Here is a 17,777-nt window from a genome sequence, read left to right on the forward strand (position 1 = left end):
GGAGAGGGTTTGAAATTTAAGTTCCCCTGTGGAATACACAAAGAGGGTGTCAGAACACGGAGGAAAATAACATTGAAGGCAGCTGGGGAAAAATCGTCTATCCGGGAAAATGGCCAAGAGACGAGGAAATAAAGTGAATACAATTTGTCAATTCAATACAAATCTATGTGTGTGTGCTCCTTTTTATTCTTAATCGTCAAAGTTGGGCTTGTTGGCGCACACTCGCCTGATGATTTTTTTCAGTGCCTTAGGCGACACTTGTGTATGAATGTCGATGGTTGCAGAACGAACCACTCTTTTGTATAAAATGACGTCTGTTTTACCGACAGTTGACACATGAGTTGTGAAACGCCACATTTACCTCAAATGCGCATGCGTGATTTGTTGTAGAATCCCATTAATGTGATTGGCTGAAAACTTGCCAGTCCGTATGCGTAAAAAAACACACGATCGTCTGTTTTGGCCGTGCATCGCTTGGACTTGGTATCTGAGTCGGATCTGATATTTTGTGCGATTCCCAGAAAGTTAGTCTACCGTGAAGAGGAAACGTACGTAGTAAGCCAAGGTCCGCGATGAATGAATAACAGTTGTATTTTTGTCTGATCAACGGTTAGCTATGACGAATAAAACCCAGTGATTCCGTTGAGGTGGTGGACTCCGCTTCGCAGAAACTGTATTTGTTTTGCGGGAGGAGTTTTTGCATCGTTGGACGGGGGAAATCCCACGCGCGTGGGAGTTGCCCTTCGGGTTCATGGTTCGACTTCCATCGACTCTTTGAACGGGTTTGTTGTTTGACTTTTAGTTTGCTTTGCGTGTATCTGTGGCTGCTGCATCCGTGTAGAAGACCTTTGCAAGTTGAAGATACCAGTGTTGAAGATAACGGTGCGATCATCATTTAATATCAGTGATTATTTTTGGAAAGCAGATCAACTGCAAATGATGACAACCTTCCTTGCGAAATAGTATTTTCACAAAAGTATAATTATTTAGACTGCAGTTAGGTTCTTCAACTTTTTAAGCGAGACTGCTGCACGCGTCAAATATGGAGCCTCGTGTGAAAGTGGTTTCCTTGCGTCCCTATTAACTGTCTTAACGCACTGTAGGTGTTAAACTCTGAGGTCGGAATCCTTCTTGCAACGATAACAGTCTCCACAAGTGAGCTTTTAACGAGATCTGTGACTTTCGCGTGATATATGTACAATTGTTGTGCCTCAAGAAAGTGGGTTTGCCACGTAAGGATTTGGCCTCACGCAAGAGGGACCGTGCCTCACGCAAGTGGATTGTGCCTCACAGCAGTGAACTGTACCTCACGTAAATTAGATTGTCACTCACGCTAATGGATTGTGCCTCACGCAAGTGGAACTGTGCCTCATGTTAGTGAGATTGTGTCTCTGACTCGTGGAATTGAACATCGTACTGATTGGATTTTGCCTCACGCAAGTGGGGAGTGTGCGTCACGTAAGTGGGACCTTGCCTCACGCAAGTGGGGAGTGTGCGTCACGTAAGTGGGAACTTGCCTCACGCAAGTGGGGAGTGTGCCTCACGTAAGTGGGAACTTGCCTCACGCAAGTGGGGAGTGTGCCTCACGTAAGTAGGATTGTGCCTCACGTAATTGAATCTTACCTCGTGTGAGTTCAATTTTACCGCGTGTGGAATTTTGTAAGACGTGTGTTTGATTTTGGTTTCACGCAAGTGGCATCTCCCACGAGCGTACATTGCAAGTCCTCGCCTCGAAGTTGGGTTGTGTTTTTTTTTTTTTAAGTATCGCCACAGAGCCTGTCACGTCCTTGCTGGTGAAACTTTAGTTACTGCAAAGAACACAGGAAGCTTGAAGACCAGACTACTGCGGGAACTATGTTTGATATTTTGCCACCAATGAGTTCAGACGGACATTTGCCAACACCGGTCGGTCAGTGTGTTGGCAAGCAACGCCCCAATCCGAACCCACGTAAAATGAGCAATCAATCTCCCGACGTTGATCCAAATCAATGCAATGATCCTTCTCCAAACCTTCAAGATAATCGGGATTTCAACCGGCATCCAAATTCTTTCCCAAATATGCATTTGAACTCGGTTGTCGATTCGTCAGAGACCTACCCACGTCCTGAACAGTGCCACAATACCAACAATAGGCCTCAGCCAAATCTTAACCAAAATCATATTTCAAACGGAACCCAACCACGCCAAACCCTTAGTTCTGATCTTATTTCCCAGAATACATCTTCGGCTAATCCCTTCGTTAATCCACACCTCCATCAAAATCCAGTTAATCCTCCTGGCGGTCAAAAACTCAACAGTTCTCCGCTATCGCGGCTCAGTTGTGATTATCAACACAATAATCAACAGAAACAACAGCATCAGCAGCAGCAATATCAACAACTTCAACAACAAGAACAACAATTTAAACAGAAGGGTCAACAACTTCAATTGCAGCATCAACAGCTTCGATATCAGCATCAGCACCAATATCAACAGCATAATCATGATCAACAGCAGCAACAACAACAGCAGCAGCAGCAGAAGCATCCACAGCAGCATCTAGGACAACCTCATCAACAGCAGTATCATCATCTGCAGTTGCAGTCCCAGCAACCTCAAATTCAGGGACAACAACCAGACCGTTATCATCATCAGCAGCAGCAACAGCAGCAGCAGCAGCAACAACAACAACAACAGTTGCAGCATCGATTTAAATTCTCAGTGCACACATGGGTTCAACCAGTTCCAACGGTCCCCGATAAGACTAACTGCCTGAGTCACAACCCTGAACACACACGGTGCCAAACGGGTTGCCAGGAAAACTGCCCGAGTTTACAAGAACGCATGCCATCTTGTGACGTCCGAGAATGTACCGAACCCCCTCGTCACGACTGCATGTTTGCCAAATTCAAATCCAAACCACCATCGGCCATCACGTCAACTGAGAGTTGGAACATCTCCAGGTCGGCCTCCCACACACAGCTCCAGACTCCAGCGCAGAACCCATGTCACAACCCTGGACAGACGAGCGGTCCCGCATTCGGGACATCCCCTCGACAAGACTGCATGATGTCAGCAGGCCTGCCTGAATCACCCACGTGTATAAAGGCTGTTTTTAACCAGTCCCAACACAACTCACTAACACAGTCATTTCCGCGTTCGCCACGTTCGAAACAGCCTCATTACCGAAACGAACTGCAACAGGGACAGAAACTGCTCGAGATGAAGAGACAGAGCGGTGACCAGAAACGGCGGTACATGCCGCCAGATCCACCGTGGGGTAGGGCTGGGAGCACGACGACAGGACCGTGGTCTGGGAACTTTGGACCGGGGCCAGAGCAGCTTGCTACACGGGACGATCGCTGCGATCAACCCGGCCAGCACTACGCGGGCTGCTCGGTACAAGAAACTGTTGACGTGCGAGGTAAGTTACTGTCCCTTACCTCAAAATGAAGTAGCTACTCACTATTTTCATCACAGTCCTTAGTTTGTTGCTCTATGGTTGTTCAATGCTGTGTGAATATTGGGGGTTTTTTTAACCAGGAGAGTAGATTATGTTGAACCCTTGTGATCACTTTAATATTGGCGTACAATCCGTAGATGGTACGTGTGTCCTAACTTGGCAAAGTAACCCCTCAGCATCCCCGATAGTGTTAATTTGCGAGGGACGTACGATATTCAGTGACAGGGGAAACATTATTCGTGTGTCATCGGAGCCTGGTTATGTACCCTGCTGCTTTTTCACACAAATGGTGGGGTCTGTCTGCGAACAGAAAGATCTAGAAAATGTGTTGCATGTGTGGAAGTTATTGGGAAATGTTTAGGAAGTTTCAAGCTCATGCATCGTGTTCATAACTTCAGAAAATTTACAACAATACTAACTTTCGGTACAAAATGTCCCATCGAGGACCTCAGTCAGTTTTCCAAGTTAAACACAGGGTAAGACAAGACATAAATTCTAGCCTAAATTGATCATGACTTGGCAAAAGTACCTTGGTTGGGCGTGGTTTTGGTGCTGCACATAACGTCCATGCATCGTACCATAGTCTGGCGCCATAGCATACTGCAGTGTTTGTCAACATTAGTCAACCCATTTAGTAGAAGTCTTGGGACACGTCTCTTTCATAGATGTGTCAAAGGTCGAGCATTGTACACCAAAGAAACACGATACAATGAAACGGTACAACGACAAGTTACGGGTGGGAAACTGACGTGGTACGAAACAAACACCCGATTAATTTTTCAAACAATTATCAACTTTAATTAAGCACTTGTAATGGGGAGAAGGGTACCTAAATTTTTGCATTTTAAACGATGGAGGTTGGTTGAATTTATCGCTTCTATTTTACATATACACTTTTGTTCGTCGTTTTTAGGACTCTAAATAATGTTGTTTTTTAATCCCCAAATGTTTTAAAATGTTTCCATTTAAAGTGATTCATGTCACGGTCTTCTGACAGACAATCTATAAAACAAGAAGATTTTTTGTTTGACATACAAACTCTATATAAACAGAGAAAAACCAAGTCGTTTCACTGAAAAAGATCGATTACGCTGTAACATGTTAATTCCTGTACTATTATACCGAATGTTTTCGAGGATAGATTTACGAAATACTATTCTTGAAGAAAATCGATGGCTGCGATCAAATTGCATAATCTTTGCTGAATGACACATACGTTAGGCTTTACGAATCGGTGTTTTGCTTGGTGTCCCCGATGACGTCTGTTAATTGGGGAAATTACAAAAATAAATAAACGGGAAAATGTAACTGACTGACAACATAAACACAGGGAAATTTTCCTTTTTTTGGTCATTAGCTTGTTTTCCTGGATGGGTAAAATGTCTTTCCGGGAATGCACATTGTCACATGCCCTTAACCCTAAAAGATCCGGGGGGGGGGGTGGAGTTCGCCCCCTCAACTTTTTCCGCGATACCCTTGCGACCCAAGCTTTCCTGACGTTTTAGCCTCGAGTCTTGCACATCTTTTGATACCAAAAACATAAAACTCCCGCCATGGGTTGCCGCGCAGCAATTTTTGTTTTTCGGCGTTATTAGGCGCCGTGAAAACTGAATTTCCCTATTATGTAGTGTACACAAAGCAGAATTACCATTGGTGCATAAGAATAATCAATTAGCCATAATTCCGAAACCCTTCAACTTATAGTCATGACATTTCCTGGGTATGCTCATATTAAGTTGTTCTATGCATGCACCGAGTTTCATAATTGTTCGTCACTCGATGGCCGGGATTTTTTTTTTTTTGGGGGGGGGGCGCGGAATGGTCAAAATAACCCGGCCCCTTTAGGGTTAAACAGACTGTTAAGTTAGATTGTTTATTACAATGTTGCAAGAATTGGGGATGGTAGTAAGGCCCAAAAAAAAAAGTCTCCGGTTTCTGGTATGGAGCTTGCCCAAAAAGTGATGCGGCGACGCGGCTTTTTTTTTTTTTACCTGACTTTTTTGCTTCAAATGTGTGCTGATGACTGCAAATGGTGTCCGACTAAACTTAGTGCAAATATATGGGAGTCCAGAGAGGCCACATAAAGCTTATTCTCGACCATAACCCAATCTAAAAACACGTTAAAATTGTGCAGCAGCAGTATTCCAGTCAAACCAGTGAGTTTGGCGGTTTTGAGACATCATCTTTCATAATTTTTTTTTTTTTTTTCATTTTGCCGACGCGCATGGCTACGGCGACGCGCGCGCATACCAGAAACCGGAGACTTTTTTTTTTGGCCTAATGGAGTGCCTTAAATATGTAAGCTAATGTTGGAGAGAAAGAGTCAGTGCTGGGAGGTCTTTTGTATTTTGTATGCTTTTGTATTAACTTTTAAAAATAAATGCAAACTTAACATGACTAATGCATTTCCGCAGGTGCATGGTCCTGTGATAAATAGAAAGCACACACATTGCTGTTGACAGGACAGGCCTGGTCAACAGTTTGTACAGAAATAAACAGTTAATTTACGAGTCATAAAATGCCCCGGGAATTGTCGGAAATATCTGTACACTAAGTCTGGAAAGTGGATTTGACAAACGAGGAAGACCCCAGGCTGTGCGTGTCTATAGTTTCAGGAGAAGGAGGGTTGTCAAACGGCCCTAGAACTTGAAAATGAGCGGTTCCTTTAGGAAAAACAAATCTGCTCTTTTTTCCCTCCAAATTATTATGGTAGGGCCACCTGCTGCTTCCCCCCTCCCAGATCCGCCCGGTGCACCCCTCACCTGGTGTTTGGCTTAGTTTTTTTCCGGGATGTAGGTCTAAATTTGTCGAAAAGTTGGTGCAACCGGGGCAGTAGGAAGGATTGATTTCAAAGAGCTGAACTTTCAATCAGTCAAAAGGACTAACAATCAATCAGTTAATCAATGAAACAAACAATTTCTGGGATATCAGCAGCTGCCATACGGGCTATAGATGTCCCGTAGGATTCTGTAGGCAGTGACGTCATTTGGGAGATGTTTAGGGCGAGTCAGAATAATCAAGATCCAAGTTCACCGTTTTTGTGTGTGGCAAATAGAGTATATTGAGGGGAAAAAACTGGAATTTTGAATTTTTCAAATTAGTGGCTTTGGTGAGGATTTATGCCATTTTTATTGAGTGGCTCATTTTCAATCTGCACACGGAATTGGTTTTTAAATGTGTCAATAACTTCAAGTGAGTCAGTCACCATGAATATGTTTTTATTTGTTATTGCACCGCTTCACATCAGAATGCGATTTCAATGAATTTGTAAAACCTTGGAACCGTGGTCGGAGTGTTTTGTTGGTGTTTTGTTAGCGTGTGTTCTTTGCTAGCGCTTTTCTTCCAAATGGTACAATGGATATACATGAAACTTTCACCAGATATGTCCAAAATACCAGCCTATAACATAATCTAATTTGCACTGGTTTTAATAATTGCTACAATTTTTTAAAAATATTTTCTTTAATTTGGGTCCAGATCATTCTGACTCACCCTGCATATGACGGGCGAAAATAATCTTAGAAGATGCCGTACTCGCGCATGCACGCGTTCTGAAATTGAGGCGCGCGTGCATAATTATTAGCAACCCCATTGGTTGAAAGAGTACTGCGTGTGCGCACGCGACCAGCGCACGACCAAGCACGTGGTAACAAGCTCCGTCGTGTTGATATTGAATGTGGCTGACAATGAGGTCTTTCACATCTTAACAGTGGTATAGTTATGCTAAGTGTGACGAATGTCTAGTCGAAATGTCGTTCAATGGTTAGAGCCATGGGCTAAATTCGAGGTTAAATTGGAGTCAGTTCTGACAGCCAAATCTAAATTTTGTGAGGATTAGACTATACCTCTGCAGTTTTCACAGCAAGACCGACAATAAGTTTGGCCTCTTCGGGTTGGCTATATAAGATTTTCAAAAAGCACCGTTGACCGTTATTTAAGCTTAGAGAGCTATTTAGATCTCATCTGACAATTTCCCTTAATTTTGTTGGTCTCTTATTGCAGCTATTATTAATAAAATCAGGGTGTTTTATGTGAAGTTAGTGCTTCGGGGTGGACATATGTAAGTTAATGATAAGATTTCAAAGAGCACTGTGGAGTGTTATTTTATAAGCTTAGAGAGCTATGTAGATTTCATCTGACAATTTCCCTTAATTTTGCTGGTCTCTTTTTTGGAGCTATTATTCATACAACTGTGTGTTTTTATGTAAAGTTAACGTTTTTGTAATCGTAAATCGATTGCACTTAAATCTGCCCCCTATAGCAATCGTTACTGCTCCTTGATTAGATGTCGAAATTGGTCAGTAGACCTGCCCCCCAGGAAGTGAAATATAACAAATTCACCTTGACATTCTAGCCAAGCGGGGGTCCGAAAGAGGAAGTCAAGATTAAAGTTGGATTAGAGTGTTGCAGATTAGTGTTGTTAAACAGGTGGGTTTTTTCTCCGGGGAGTTTATCTTAAAGTCGAACTCCGAAACCTCCAAAAAGGGAGGTGACCCAATTATTATCGAAAGCTCATTTTGTGCTCAACCAGGGGCAATTCCACGGAGCTGCTTAGCGGAAGGTACTAATTAGCAGAGTTTCGTGCTTAGAGATAATTGGCACATTGCCAGTCAACAGCAAGATACCTAACATGACGTTTTTGTTTAGCAAATCTCTTCTATGCTTAGCAGAATTGTAGCTAGATAACTGATTCCTGACGATAAGCTTACAAGTCAAGAAAGTATTGATCGCTTCGGATTTTAGTTAAGGTCAGTAGCTACGCATACTACCGCATACACACAAATCACCCCACAATCTACAATCCTGGCCAAATCTCGCTGGGCCCCCAACCCCCCAGCCCCCGCTCAATGTTGTCTCTCATTGCGCGGTGTGTGCTCCATCCGCTGAAGAGAACATCATTGCGCGATGTGTGCTCCATCCGCTGAAGAGAACAGCATTGACCGGGGCAGCGGGGGAGTTGGTGACCGTTGGAGGCTAAGGTTATTTCCAAGTGTCCCCAACCATTTTGGCCGGGATTGTAGCTCAACAAGCCCACAGTGTTCTGTTCTACATACAAAGAAAAAAAACTAATTGTTGTCGGTTTACCCCACAACGTAAAAAAAAAAATAACTTACAGGCGATACACTCAAATCACCCCACAATGTAGCTCAACAAACCCATACAATCTGTTCTACATACAATAAAAGCTAAGTATTGTAGGTGCAAGGTGGGCGTCGCCAGGATTTTTTTCTAGAGGGGACAAAGCACATTTCCACCCGAAATCCCTGTACTTTTCCAGCATATTCTCGATTTATCACTTTTCGAGGGTGGGCAGGGACACTGAGCCCCCACCTTTTGTCCCCTTTTTACCCCTCCTTTTTTGGGAGGCTTTTCCGGGGGGGGGGGGAAGCGCCCCGGCCCCCCTCGCGACGCGCACCGTGCACCCAACAACGTTAACAAAAACCAAGAAATACGTACAGGACATACACACAAAGCACCCTACAATGTAGCTTAACAAGACCACAATGCCGCTCTCGTATTACCCCCCCCCCCCCCCCCCCCATCGACCGAAAACAAGGTATGCATAGGAAGTAAAAGGGTCTACGTGCAAGATAGACCGACTTTATCTGTCTCTAAAAACAATCTCGATTAGAAATATCTCAGAAACTGCTGGCCAACGAGTTCGTGTTCAGACATGAGTCAGGTTTTTGACCCCAGTGACCCCATGATGACGTTTGACCCAGTTTGGTCATGTGACATGTTGGGGCTAGGCTACTGATATTCTTGACAAAGTTTGGTTGAAATCGGTCGAAGTAAATATGTAGGAGCAACAGACAACGACAACGTGTGTTACTAACTAACTAACGGAGAGACATGATGATTTGTTGAGCTGCTATTCCGCAGCTAATAAACGAGTGATCCTCATCTCCCCATCGAAATATCGTTTCAATAACTATTAAAGGCCACTTGATCGCTCCCTTCATTTTTGCTCGAGTTTAAATGTAAGCCCATATTGAGCTCCCCAAAAGGCTTTTTAAAAACCATTTTGAATGGAGAACCAATCATGCATGGGGACTTTTCATGTGGTTTGTTAGCAGCGTTTTCTAGCTAGCTTTGTTAATGCCACCTGCATGGCAAGTTTCAGGGCGCAGTCAAACCCCAATGTTTCCTTGTGTCAACAGTTTTATTGCATAAAAAAGGAAGAAAGTAAAAAAAAAAAGTCAAAAGAGAAGAAAGCATTCAGTTCAACTCAAAACCTTTTTTTACACAATGGCACATTGCATATAGAAGGGAACAGTTCAGAACAATAATGTAGAGCTTACCAGTCTATTTGAATGTAGTCCTGTTTGTTTCCGTGACTCATTAAAACCTGTCTGTAAAATCTTATGCCATAAGCCAAAATGCGAAGCGAGCGACATTTGTTCATCTGTCTTGCCTATATCCCAAGATCCGGGCTTTTGTGGAGCACCCAGTCCCCAGTTCCTGCACCCAACAACAAACCCAAAACCACCCACCTGTCATCCTCGCCTACGACTCATCCGGCTTGGCCAGCTGGGTAAAAAGGAACAAAAATACCGTCCATATTGACGGAGAAAAGGACACTGAAATTCACGCGACGCACATGCCCGAGCCAACAAAAACCCAACCCCAACCTAAAAAAAAAAATGTGTTTTTCTGACAATGACTGTACCCAGAACAGATGTTAAAATTCTCATTAAAATGTCAGATCTATGATAAGTGTACGTAGAGAACTTTTAAAATAATCCCAACCTTCGCAATATCCATTACTCATATCACGCACTGTATATATCCCAGCTGAAGGTGCAGTTGCAGTTTAGGTGCAGTTTACTGAAACTCTTTAAAACCTCGATTACAAAATATTTTTTTGAAGGCAACTTGGCTCCTTAAAACAAATATTGATAAGTTATCTTTGTGCGGTATACGCGTGCCAAACATAATGCCCATGTGACAGGCCTTCATGCTCCCAGTATTGAACCTTACATGTCGGCCACATCACAACTGAACTTCATCAACTTCAAACACGCGCGTCATTCATGCAGCCATACAATGACGTTAATTACTGTTCTGGCCGACTGGTTACACTTCGATTCTCCAAAGGTCAATGTTACGGTGTACTTACATCACAGTCAAGTAAAAGAGAAAAAAAAGGGAAAAAACAGCTGGTTACAATTTTGTATGGTTATTCACCAAACCACTTACCATTTTTTATGTGAAATGCACATTGCCCATAATATTAGTTTGTCAAGTGAAATAAACTTCGCAGTGTGGCGACTTCACAAGCAACTTTTTCTGAGTTGCGTATGTATTCCCTACGCCTACGCGTGCGATTTCTGATGGTCCCGTTTAAACCTCACGCTTAATGCTGTGTCACACTTCCTATACACGTACCGCAAGCCGCGGGACTTACCCTCCTCCATGCAGTAAAACGCGGGGGTGGGATACGCACGCGCCCCGTAATGGCCGAGGCAATCATACGGGCCTTTTAATTTAAAGAGCAATGACCCTCAACTTTTTTTCTTTGAACCTACCAATACCACGATGACACGGGCCCTAGTAAACCTCGCACCGCCCTGCAAACTACAGGGATGTTACTGGTAGCGCGTGCGATGGCTTTCGATGCATGGGTTCGTGAAGTGCTGGTCAAATCTCTGCTCGTCTGTTATAGTCTGTTGTCGATGTCCAGAGCTACGGCTACGTCTATTGTCAACCTGTTCCGTACGCGTAATTTTTATTCCTAGGAGGGTTAGGGGCAATGTCATGAATAATTCATGTTTATCCATGAGAACGGACAATGACATCAACAGCATTGTTGTTAGTTACTCAACTAGTTACAATACATTAAAGCATTTTAAAGAACGGTTGTCGTCGAGCTACCACACAGTAGCCTAGTGGATAGCGAGATGAGCTATGGATACAAAGATCCCTGGTTCGAATCCACGTCGTCGCTGCTCATTTTCATCAGCTATTTTTCGTCTCCAAATTTATCACTGAGATAATTTTAAATTAAGGGGAAAATAGAACGAGAACCTAAGTCTTGCAATGATTCAAAGGAAAAACTGAATTATTCATGACATTGCCCCTAACCCTCCTAGGGAAAAAAATTACACGTTCCGTACGTAGTTGTGTAATTATTGTCGAAGATCTCGACAAAAGCGGACAAGAGATTCGCGATAGTGTTGGTCCAAGATAGGATTGGGATGTTAAACCTAGTAATATAGCCGGTCCCTTAAAGCGTGGTGCAACTAAATGACTCAAATCCAGTATTGGGAACGTCGGCAGCGCCAGAGTGTAATTGTGGAGACTAATTGCGGTTTACAGACCACGGCTTAATTGCCGCTTTGGCTTCACCCCCCCCCCCTTTTTAAGACGCCCCTTACGTCCTGAACAAAATGACAATATTACACAAAACATTGTTCTTGTGTAACCAATCATTAGTTTAATTTGAGTCTGTCAAATTAGACGCTCAATCATGAAGCTGGAAGCCTGAAAGCCGAAGCTGGTGTAAATCCAAGGTTTGTACAATGGTTATGTTTCCGCCATTGTCGAGATAAGAACAGGCGAGACTCATTCGCGCACGAGTTTGACGTAGGTCACGACGCCCACGCACTGTCTTTCCAGGGAGGGGATTCCCCTGGAATGCCCAGGATTCCCCCAGCATGGATAACTCGGAAATGCCAAAGTGTCAACCCGCCGAGATTTCTGCTCTGACTTTCTGTCTTTCTCCTACTATGTTATAAGTCAAAACGAAGACAACTCGAATGCCGGAAACGAATGTTCATGTCGTATGTTTGTTTTTCACGCAGTTGTATATTTATTTCCGAAGAAGGGGTTTCCTTATTGTAATCATGTACGTTTATCTCATGTCAACATACACGAGATGTTGTGGTGTGTTATTAAATCCGGACTACATTGTTTTCTTTAAAGTTTGGTATTGTAGATATTGAATGTATCTGGTCGTTGTTTTTCCTGTTTTTGGAAGTATACAGGGTGGATAAAAAAAACACGAAACCGAGATATTATTGCTAATTGGAACAGAAGTAGGGCACATGTGAATCAAAGGGAGATATCCTCTGTTAGGCTTGAAAACCCTCTTTAAAATGACACCCTGATCATGTCATTACATTCACGGCTGACTGAGCAGTGACTAATTTTATGAAAGGGTCTATTTAGAGAGTTGCGCCACTTTTCATGGAGAAATCTCTCTTTTTTCCCCACCTGCCTTGATTGGCAACCATAGCCTTTCACTCTGTGACAAATGACACCACATAAACCACAATTGAAAAGTGGCGCAAGTCTCTAAATTGACCCTTTCATAAAATCGGTCACTGCTCAGTCAACCGTGAATGTAATGACATGATCAGGGTGTCATTTTGAGGAGGAGATTCAAGCCTAAGGCCAAAAAAAAAGTCTCCGGTTTCTGGTATGGAGCTTGCCCAAAAAGTGGTGCGGCGACGCGGCTTTTTTTTTTTTTTTACCTGTTTTATTTTGCTTCAAATGTCGGCTGAGGACTGCAATTGGTGCCCGACTAAACTTAGTGGAAATATATGGAAGTCCAGAGAGGCCACATAAAGCTTATTCTCGATCATAACCCCATCTAAAAACACGTTAAAATTGTGCAGCAGCAGGAATCCAGTCAAACCAGTGAGTTTGGCAGTTTTGAGACATCATCTTTTATTGAAAAAAAAATTTTTCATTTTGCCGACGCGCATGGCTACGGCGACGCGCGCGCATACCAGAAACCGGAGACTTATTTTGTTTGGCCTAACAGAGGATATCTCCCTTTGATTCAAATGTGCCCTAGTTCTGTTCCAATTAGCAATAATATCTCGGTTTCATTTTTTTTTGATCCACCATGTGCGGGTGATGGGTATGGAGTCAGTCGAGTCTATCACAAGTCCCTGCAAGTCCATCACAAGTTCATCCCAAGTCCTCCAGTCTCACGTGAAGTTGCAGCCTTATGCACGAGTTGGTCATTTAAGTCGAGTTCCCCGAATGTATTTAATTATTTGTTAACTGTTGAATGAGATGCGCCAGACTATTAAATGCAGGCATAATGCAGCCTTATTAAACTGTCATTTTTAAAAATCTTGCTGTAAACGTTAGGTATTGTTTAATTACAAGTTTTAAACTATTCATTGATATATTATTCATTGATAGCATTGAAGGTATGAATTTCGACTTTGTCAAAATGGAACGATCACTCCGACTAACGAAGTGAGTAATGTGTCACATTAAAGGCAGCTTATTTAGAGTTCCATTGGGTTGAAGAACAAAAAATGGCAAGCATCCCCGTCTGTAGCCACGTACATGCATAGTTAGTTACCTAATGCGCAAGCGCAAACATATCACATGATTGAAATAATTTATCACGTGATGTGGGATTTGAGATGGCCTGGAGGCTATTAATGGCGGTATATTTGGAAACACCTGATGCCATATCGGTTCGAGTCGTATAGGGGTAAATGTCCCCCTTTTTCCCCCAAATGTTGATTTCCGTTCTTTCATAATCGTGCTACCAGCAGATTTCTTTTCAGTGCAATAAACGTCACCTGTTGTTTCCGATTCATGACTCTGAATGAATTCAGCTTACCCCAGAGGGCCAGCCTATGTGTCCTCTTTGCACCATTCTGTCACTTGTGATTCAGACCTGCTTTATCCCAAAAAGTATGACTCAAATGACTACCTAGACCCCTCAGACTAAACTTGTGTGGGACAAACTTTTCTAAGCTTAACTAGTCTGGGTTTTAATGAGCAGTAAAGTCCAAGATCCGTTCATTAACATGTGGCGCGAGCGCATTATGGTCGGTGCCTAATTGAGGTCGGTGTCACTGAGATTTGGACTCCCATATCGTTTGTACCTTACATGGACTGTATACCCTCACAAAATGACCCGTCAGGCTGTCATTGTCCTAACTAATGTTCGCTAAAGGCATGCCCAATACAACCGACGAGTCCCAATTTAGCACCGGATGTGGGAATAGTGTTCGAGTCTTCCATTGAGCCATTTTGTCTGGTTTACTTAAATTATTGTTTCTGGTGTCAAGAAAACAAACGATTCCTTAAAACAAAAAGCCGAATGCTCTGTAGTTCTCATACCTGAGGAAAACTGTAGAGAGTAAATGATGAAGGTGTGTACTGTTTTAGAGGTGTATGTATGGGAAGAAAACGCCGGTTTTTATTTTATTTTATTTTAATTTTATTTATTATATATATATTTTTTTGGGGGGGGGGGGGGGAGACCCACGCAATCGTGTCCGAGGATCCGACGTTCACGTGTGCAGAGCCACACTACAAACGGATAATATAGCCTTGCATTTACGGTGCATGTAAATTGTATACAACCCCACGTGGCAGTCAATCGAAGCCGCCTTTAAAATTTGTGTCGTCATTTCAGAGTAGAAATTTGGTTGATTGTTTAATAGCAGCCAATTTGTTCTCAAAGACACGATAGAATTAGGAGTCAGCTGAATGGTCAGAATCTGGAGGTCAAGATGCAGTGTTTTGCATAATCTGCGCGCACATCGTAGATCCGTACACACTACATGCAATCGGGCTTGAACTGAAGACACAATCCGCAATATATGTCGGCGTTGATTGAATTCAAATCCAGGTCACAGAGGTGAAAGTATTTTGTGACGTGCACTCTTGCAGTGTGCATATTTGTTTGATAATTGTTTTAAATTATGAACTTGTGCATTGCATTGCAGATTCGGCTCCTTCAAACCTCGTGGCCCCGCCCTCCAGATTACCGCCTGCTCTGCCGCAGCAAACGTCGGGTCGGAAGCCACACATGGCCATGTCCTATCCCATGACATCCCCACGGATGACGTCAGCGTCACGTGACATTAGACAACATGGCGGCGCCCGTCACCGTTCACAAAGCACCGGTAGTCTCCACCATCCCTCGATGCGGGAGACAGCTGATGAGCCAAGGACGTCAAGTAAGTAATTTCAACAATCTTTCGAAAACTTGGCCAAGAGGGCCTAAATTGTAATGGCAATAAGACTGTGTGGGCATGCGTACACATTGAGTACGCATGCCCACAAGTCCATAGTCAAATTTCGTGGAGCTGCTAAGCTTCTAATTCTGCAGAGCAATTTTGTTGCGCTAAGCAAAATTTGGCATAGTATATGACATGAGATATCTTTGCACGTTTCGTCTGCAATGATGTTCAATACTCGAGCAGCGTGACACACATGTTGGCTACTTTAGGTTGGACATCTCTCAAAAGAGAGGATGGAATCAAATCAACTAACATTCTCGTACAAGGTCATTTACAACATAGTAAACATTCAACCAGATCCACTGCAACCAAGTACAGGGAAAACAACTGCCAATGCAATGAAATCACCGCAAGAACCAATGTTTATATGCAATCTTTTCTACCAAGAACTGTGAGAAAGTGGAACAAGCTACCTCAAGATACCCCCAAACCACAATCAATTCAAATCCTTGATTTAGTTTAATTTGCCACTCTCCAAGCCTCAGACTTCTATGAGGACTTCTCAAGAAGATAACCACCATGTACAAAGTATAACATGCTGGTGTGACAAACAAACCTAAATCTGTGCTTAGCTGAGTTCTGTGCTGAGCGCTCCACGGAATTGGCCCCATATTCCCTGCTAATCTGAATCCACGGTAACCGTAAGCGTAAATATTGTGACTTTTTATGCAGGGTGAGTAAAAAGAAAGTTACCTGCATCAATGATTTTTCCCCCTTGAAAAGTAATTAAATTTGATACGCTTATGAAGCATGTATTAAACGAGTATGTTCTTCCACTCATGTGAAACAAAGAATTACTGAAGTTGATTCATGCTATTTTTTAAAGCTGTCCATGGAATGCTAAACGCTTTGAAGCTATTCAGCTGAGTGAGGAACAAGATGACATGCATTTAAATAGAAATGAGAATTCAAATAAATTTGAAACAGAATTTTTTATGTCAGATTTTGTGTTTTGTACACGAGGAACAAATCAAGTAAATGTCTGAATTTTGTGGGAAAACTCCATGGTTCATTGCATTTTTATTACCTGCGGGATAGCAGCTCAATAACATCAGTTCTTGTCTCTCCGTCAACATGCAGCATTTTACACAACTTACATAACACAGCAATGAAATTGATTAAGGCATGGCGCGCACTTGGTCACAGTGTCAAAAAAATGTTGTTGTGATCAACTGACCATTGTGCAGTGATGCGTGACTTAAATTCAATGAAACTTATAGGGGTTGAGGCCAAGGCTTAGGAGTATCTGCACAACCAAAATGTTCAAAGTTGACCTCATGGTTTTGTAGTTATTTTAAAAACAGTCAGACGGACATTTTTTTTTGAGGGGGGACATACTGTATGTAGACCTTTCTATCGCCGACGCTCGGTTGGCACGTTTTGCCAACAACGGGTTGCCAAATTATGGAAGGTCCAACACTGCAAAAATGAAGAATATTTATTACAGATTACAAAAATGTTATTTGATTGTAATCCAATATTATCAACTAACACAACAAAACACTCCCTAAACATGCCTTTTTCTCATGTAATGTGGGCGTTATGCATCTTTTTGGAAACAAAATCTGTTGTCAACCACATGTCCATTTATGTGCTTGTGGAAGCCCATACAAACTGACGCTCAATGTTACAAACAATAGAAAGGTCTAGAGCTCCCAAACCTATGTTCTTGAAACTCTGTGGTTCTTGAGTCTGGAGTGCTGAATGGTAGCACACATAGCAACCAATAGAAACAGGTGTGCAAATGAATATATGTTTAAATCGTATGACGTCAGCCCGCACCTATATGTGGGCGCTGATATTGGTGTTTTTTTCCCTTTTACATTGGCTTATCTATATAGCTCCCTAACCTTTGCTCTTGAAACTCTATGGTTCTTGAGTCTGAAGTGATACCGGTAACACACATAGCAACCGATGAAATCTGGATCGCAAATTATTGATCTTTTCATCGCATGACATCAGCCCGCCCCACCTAAAGCCACTTCTACGAGTTTGGACATGACTTTTGACATTTTGGCCCCCAAAACAGCCCCTTTTCAACAATAACGTCCCGGATCTTTGAGTGCTGACATCATTTCGAAGAATTGTCAATTCGCAAACCAGATATAAATAGATTTATTGTACGGATCATACAAAAGTTGAAATGTCGTTTATTCCAGTAAGTTTTAACACCGCCCTCTGTTGGTGAAGCTCTCTTGTTTTGATCGATAAACACTGCGTTGCCAAGGAAGTCGATTGGTTCTGATATCCGTGGCAGATAAAATGATGACGCCCTCTGTCGAGCAAAACTTTCCCGTTTGCCGGCATTAATATAATCGTGCTAAATACGG

The 17,777-nt window shown here is 42.7% G+C and overlaps 1 protein-coding gene across 1 annotated transcript; it reads left to right on the plus strand.

The window, feature by feature from the left end:
- The first annotated feature begins 696 nt into the window (after positions 1–696).
- Positions 697–15,961, plus strand: LOC119731199 (putative mediator of RNA polymerase II transcription subunit 26). Its single transcript, XM_038204312.1, has 3 exons — positions 697–3,403; positions 15,151–15,384; positions 15,927–15,961. The coding sequence occupies exons 1-3, from the start codon at positions 1,855–1,857 to the stop codon at positions 15,959–15,961; spliced, it is 1,818 nt and encodes a 605-aa protein (XP_038060240.1). The 5' UTR covers positions 697–1,854.
- The last annotated feature ends 1,816 nt before the right edge of the window (positions 15,962–17,777 follow it).

This window comes from Patiria miniata, unplaced genomic scaffold, assembly GCF_015706575.1.
Source record: "Patiria miniata isolate m_02_andy unplaced genomic scaffold, ASM1570657v1 HiC_scaffold_1, whole genome shotgun sequence".
Lineage (NCBI taxonomy): Eukaryota > Metazoa > Echinodermata > Asteroidea > Valvatida > Asterinidae > Patiria > Patiria miniata.

What these genes read in the sequence shown, in the direction of transcription:
- LOC119731199 (XM_038204312.1), top strand. Translation starts at nt 1,855, where the DNA reads ATGTTTGATATTTTGCCACCAATGAGTTCAGACGGACATTTGCCAACA. An exon ending in AGAAACTGTTGACGTGCGAG is followed by an intron (nt 3,404 to 15,150) that starts GTAAGTTACTGT and finishes ATTGCATTGCAG; the next exon opens with ATTCGGCTCCTTCAAACCTC. An exon ending in TGATGAGCCAAGGACGTCAA is followed by an intron (nt 15,385 to 15,926) that starts GTAAGTAATTTC and finishes CCACTCTCCAAG; the next exon opens with CCTCAGACTTCTATGAGGAC.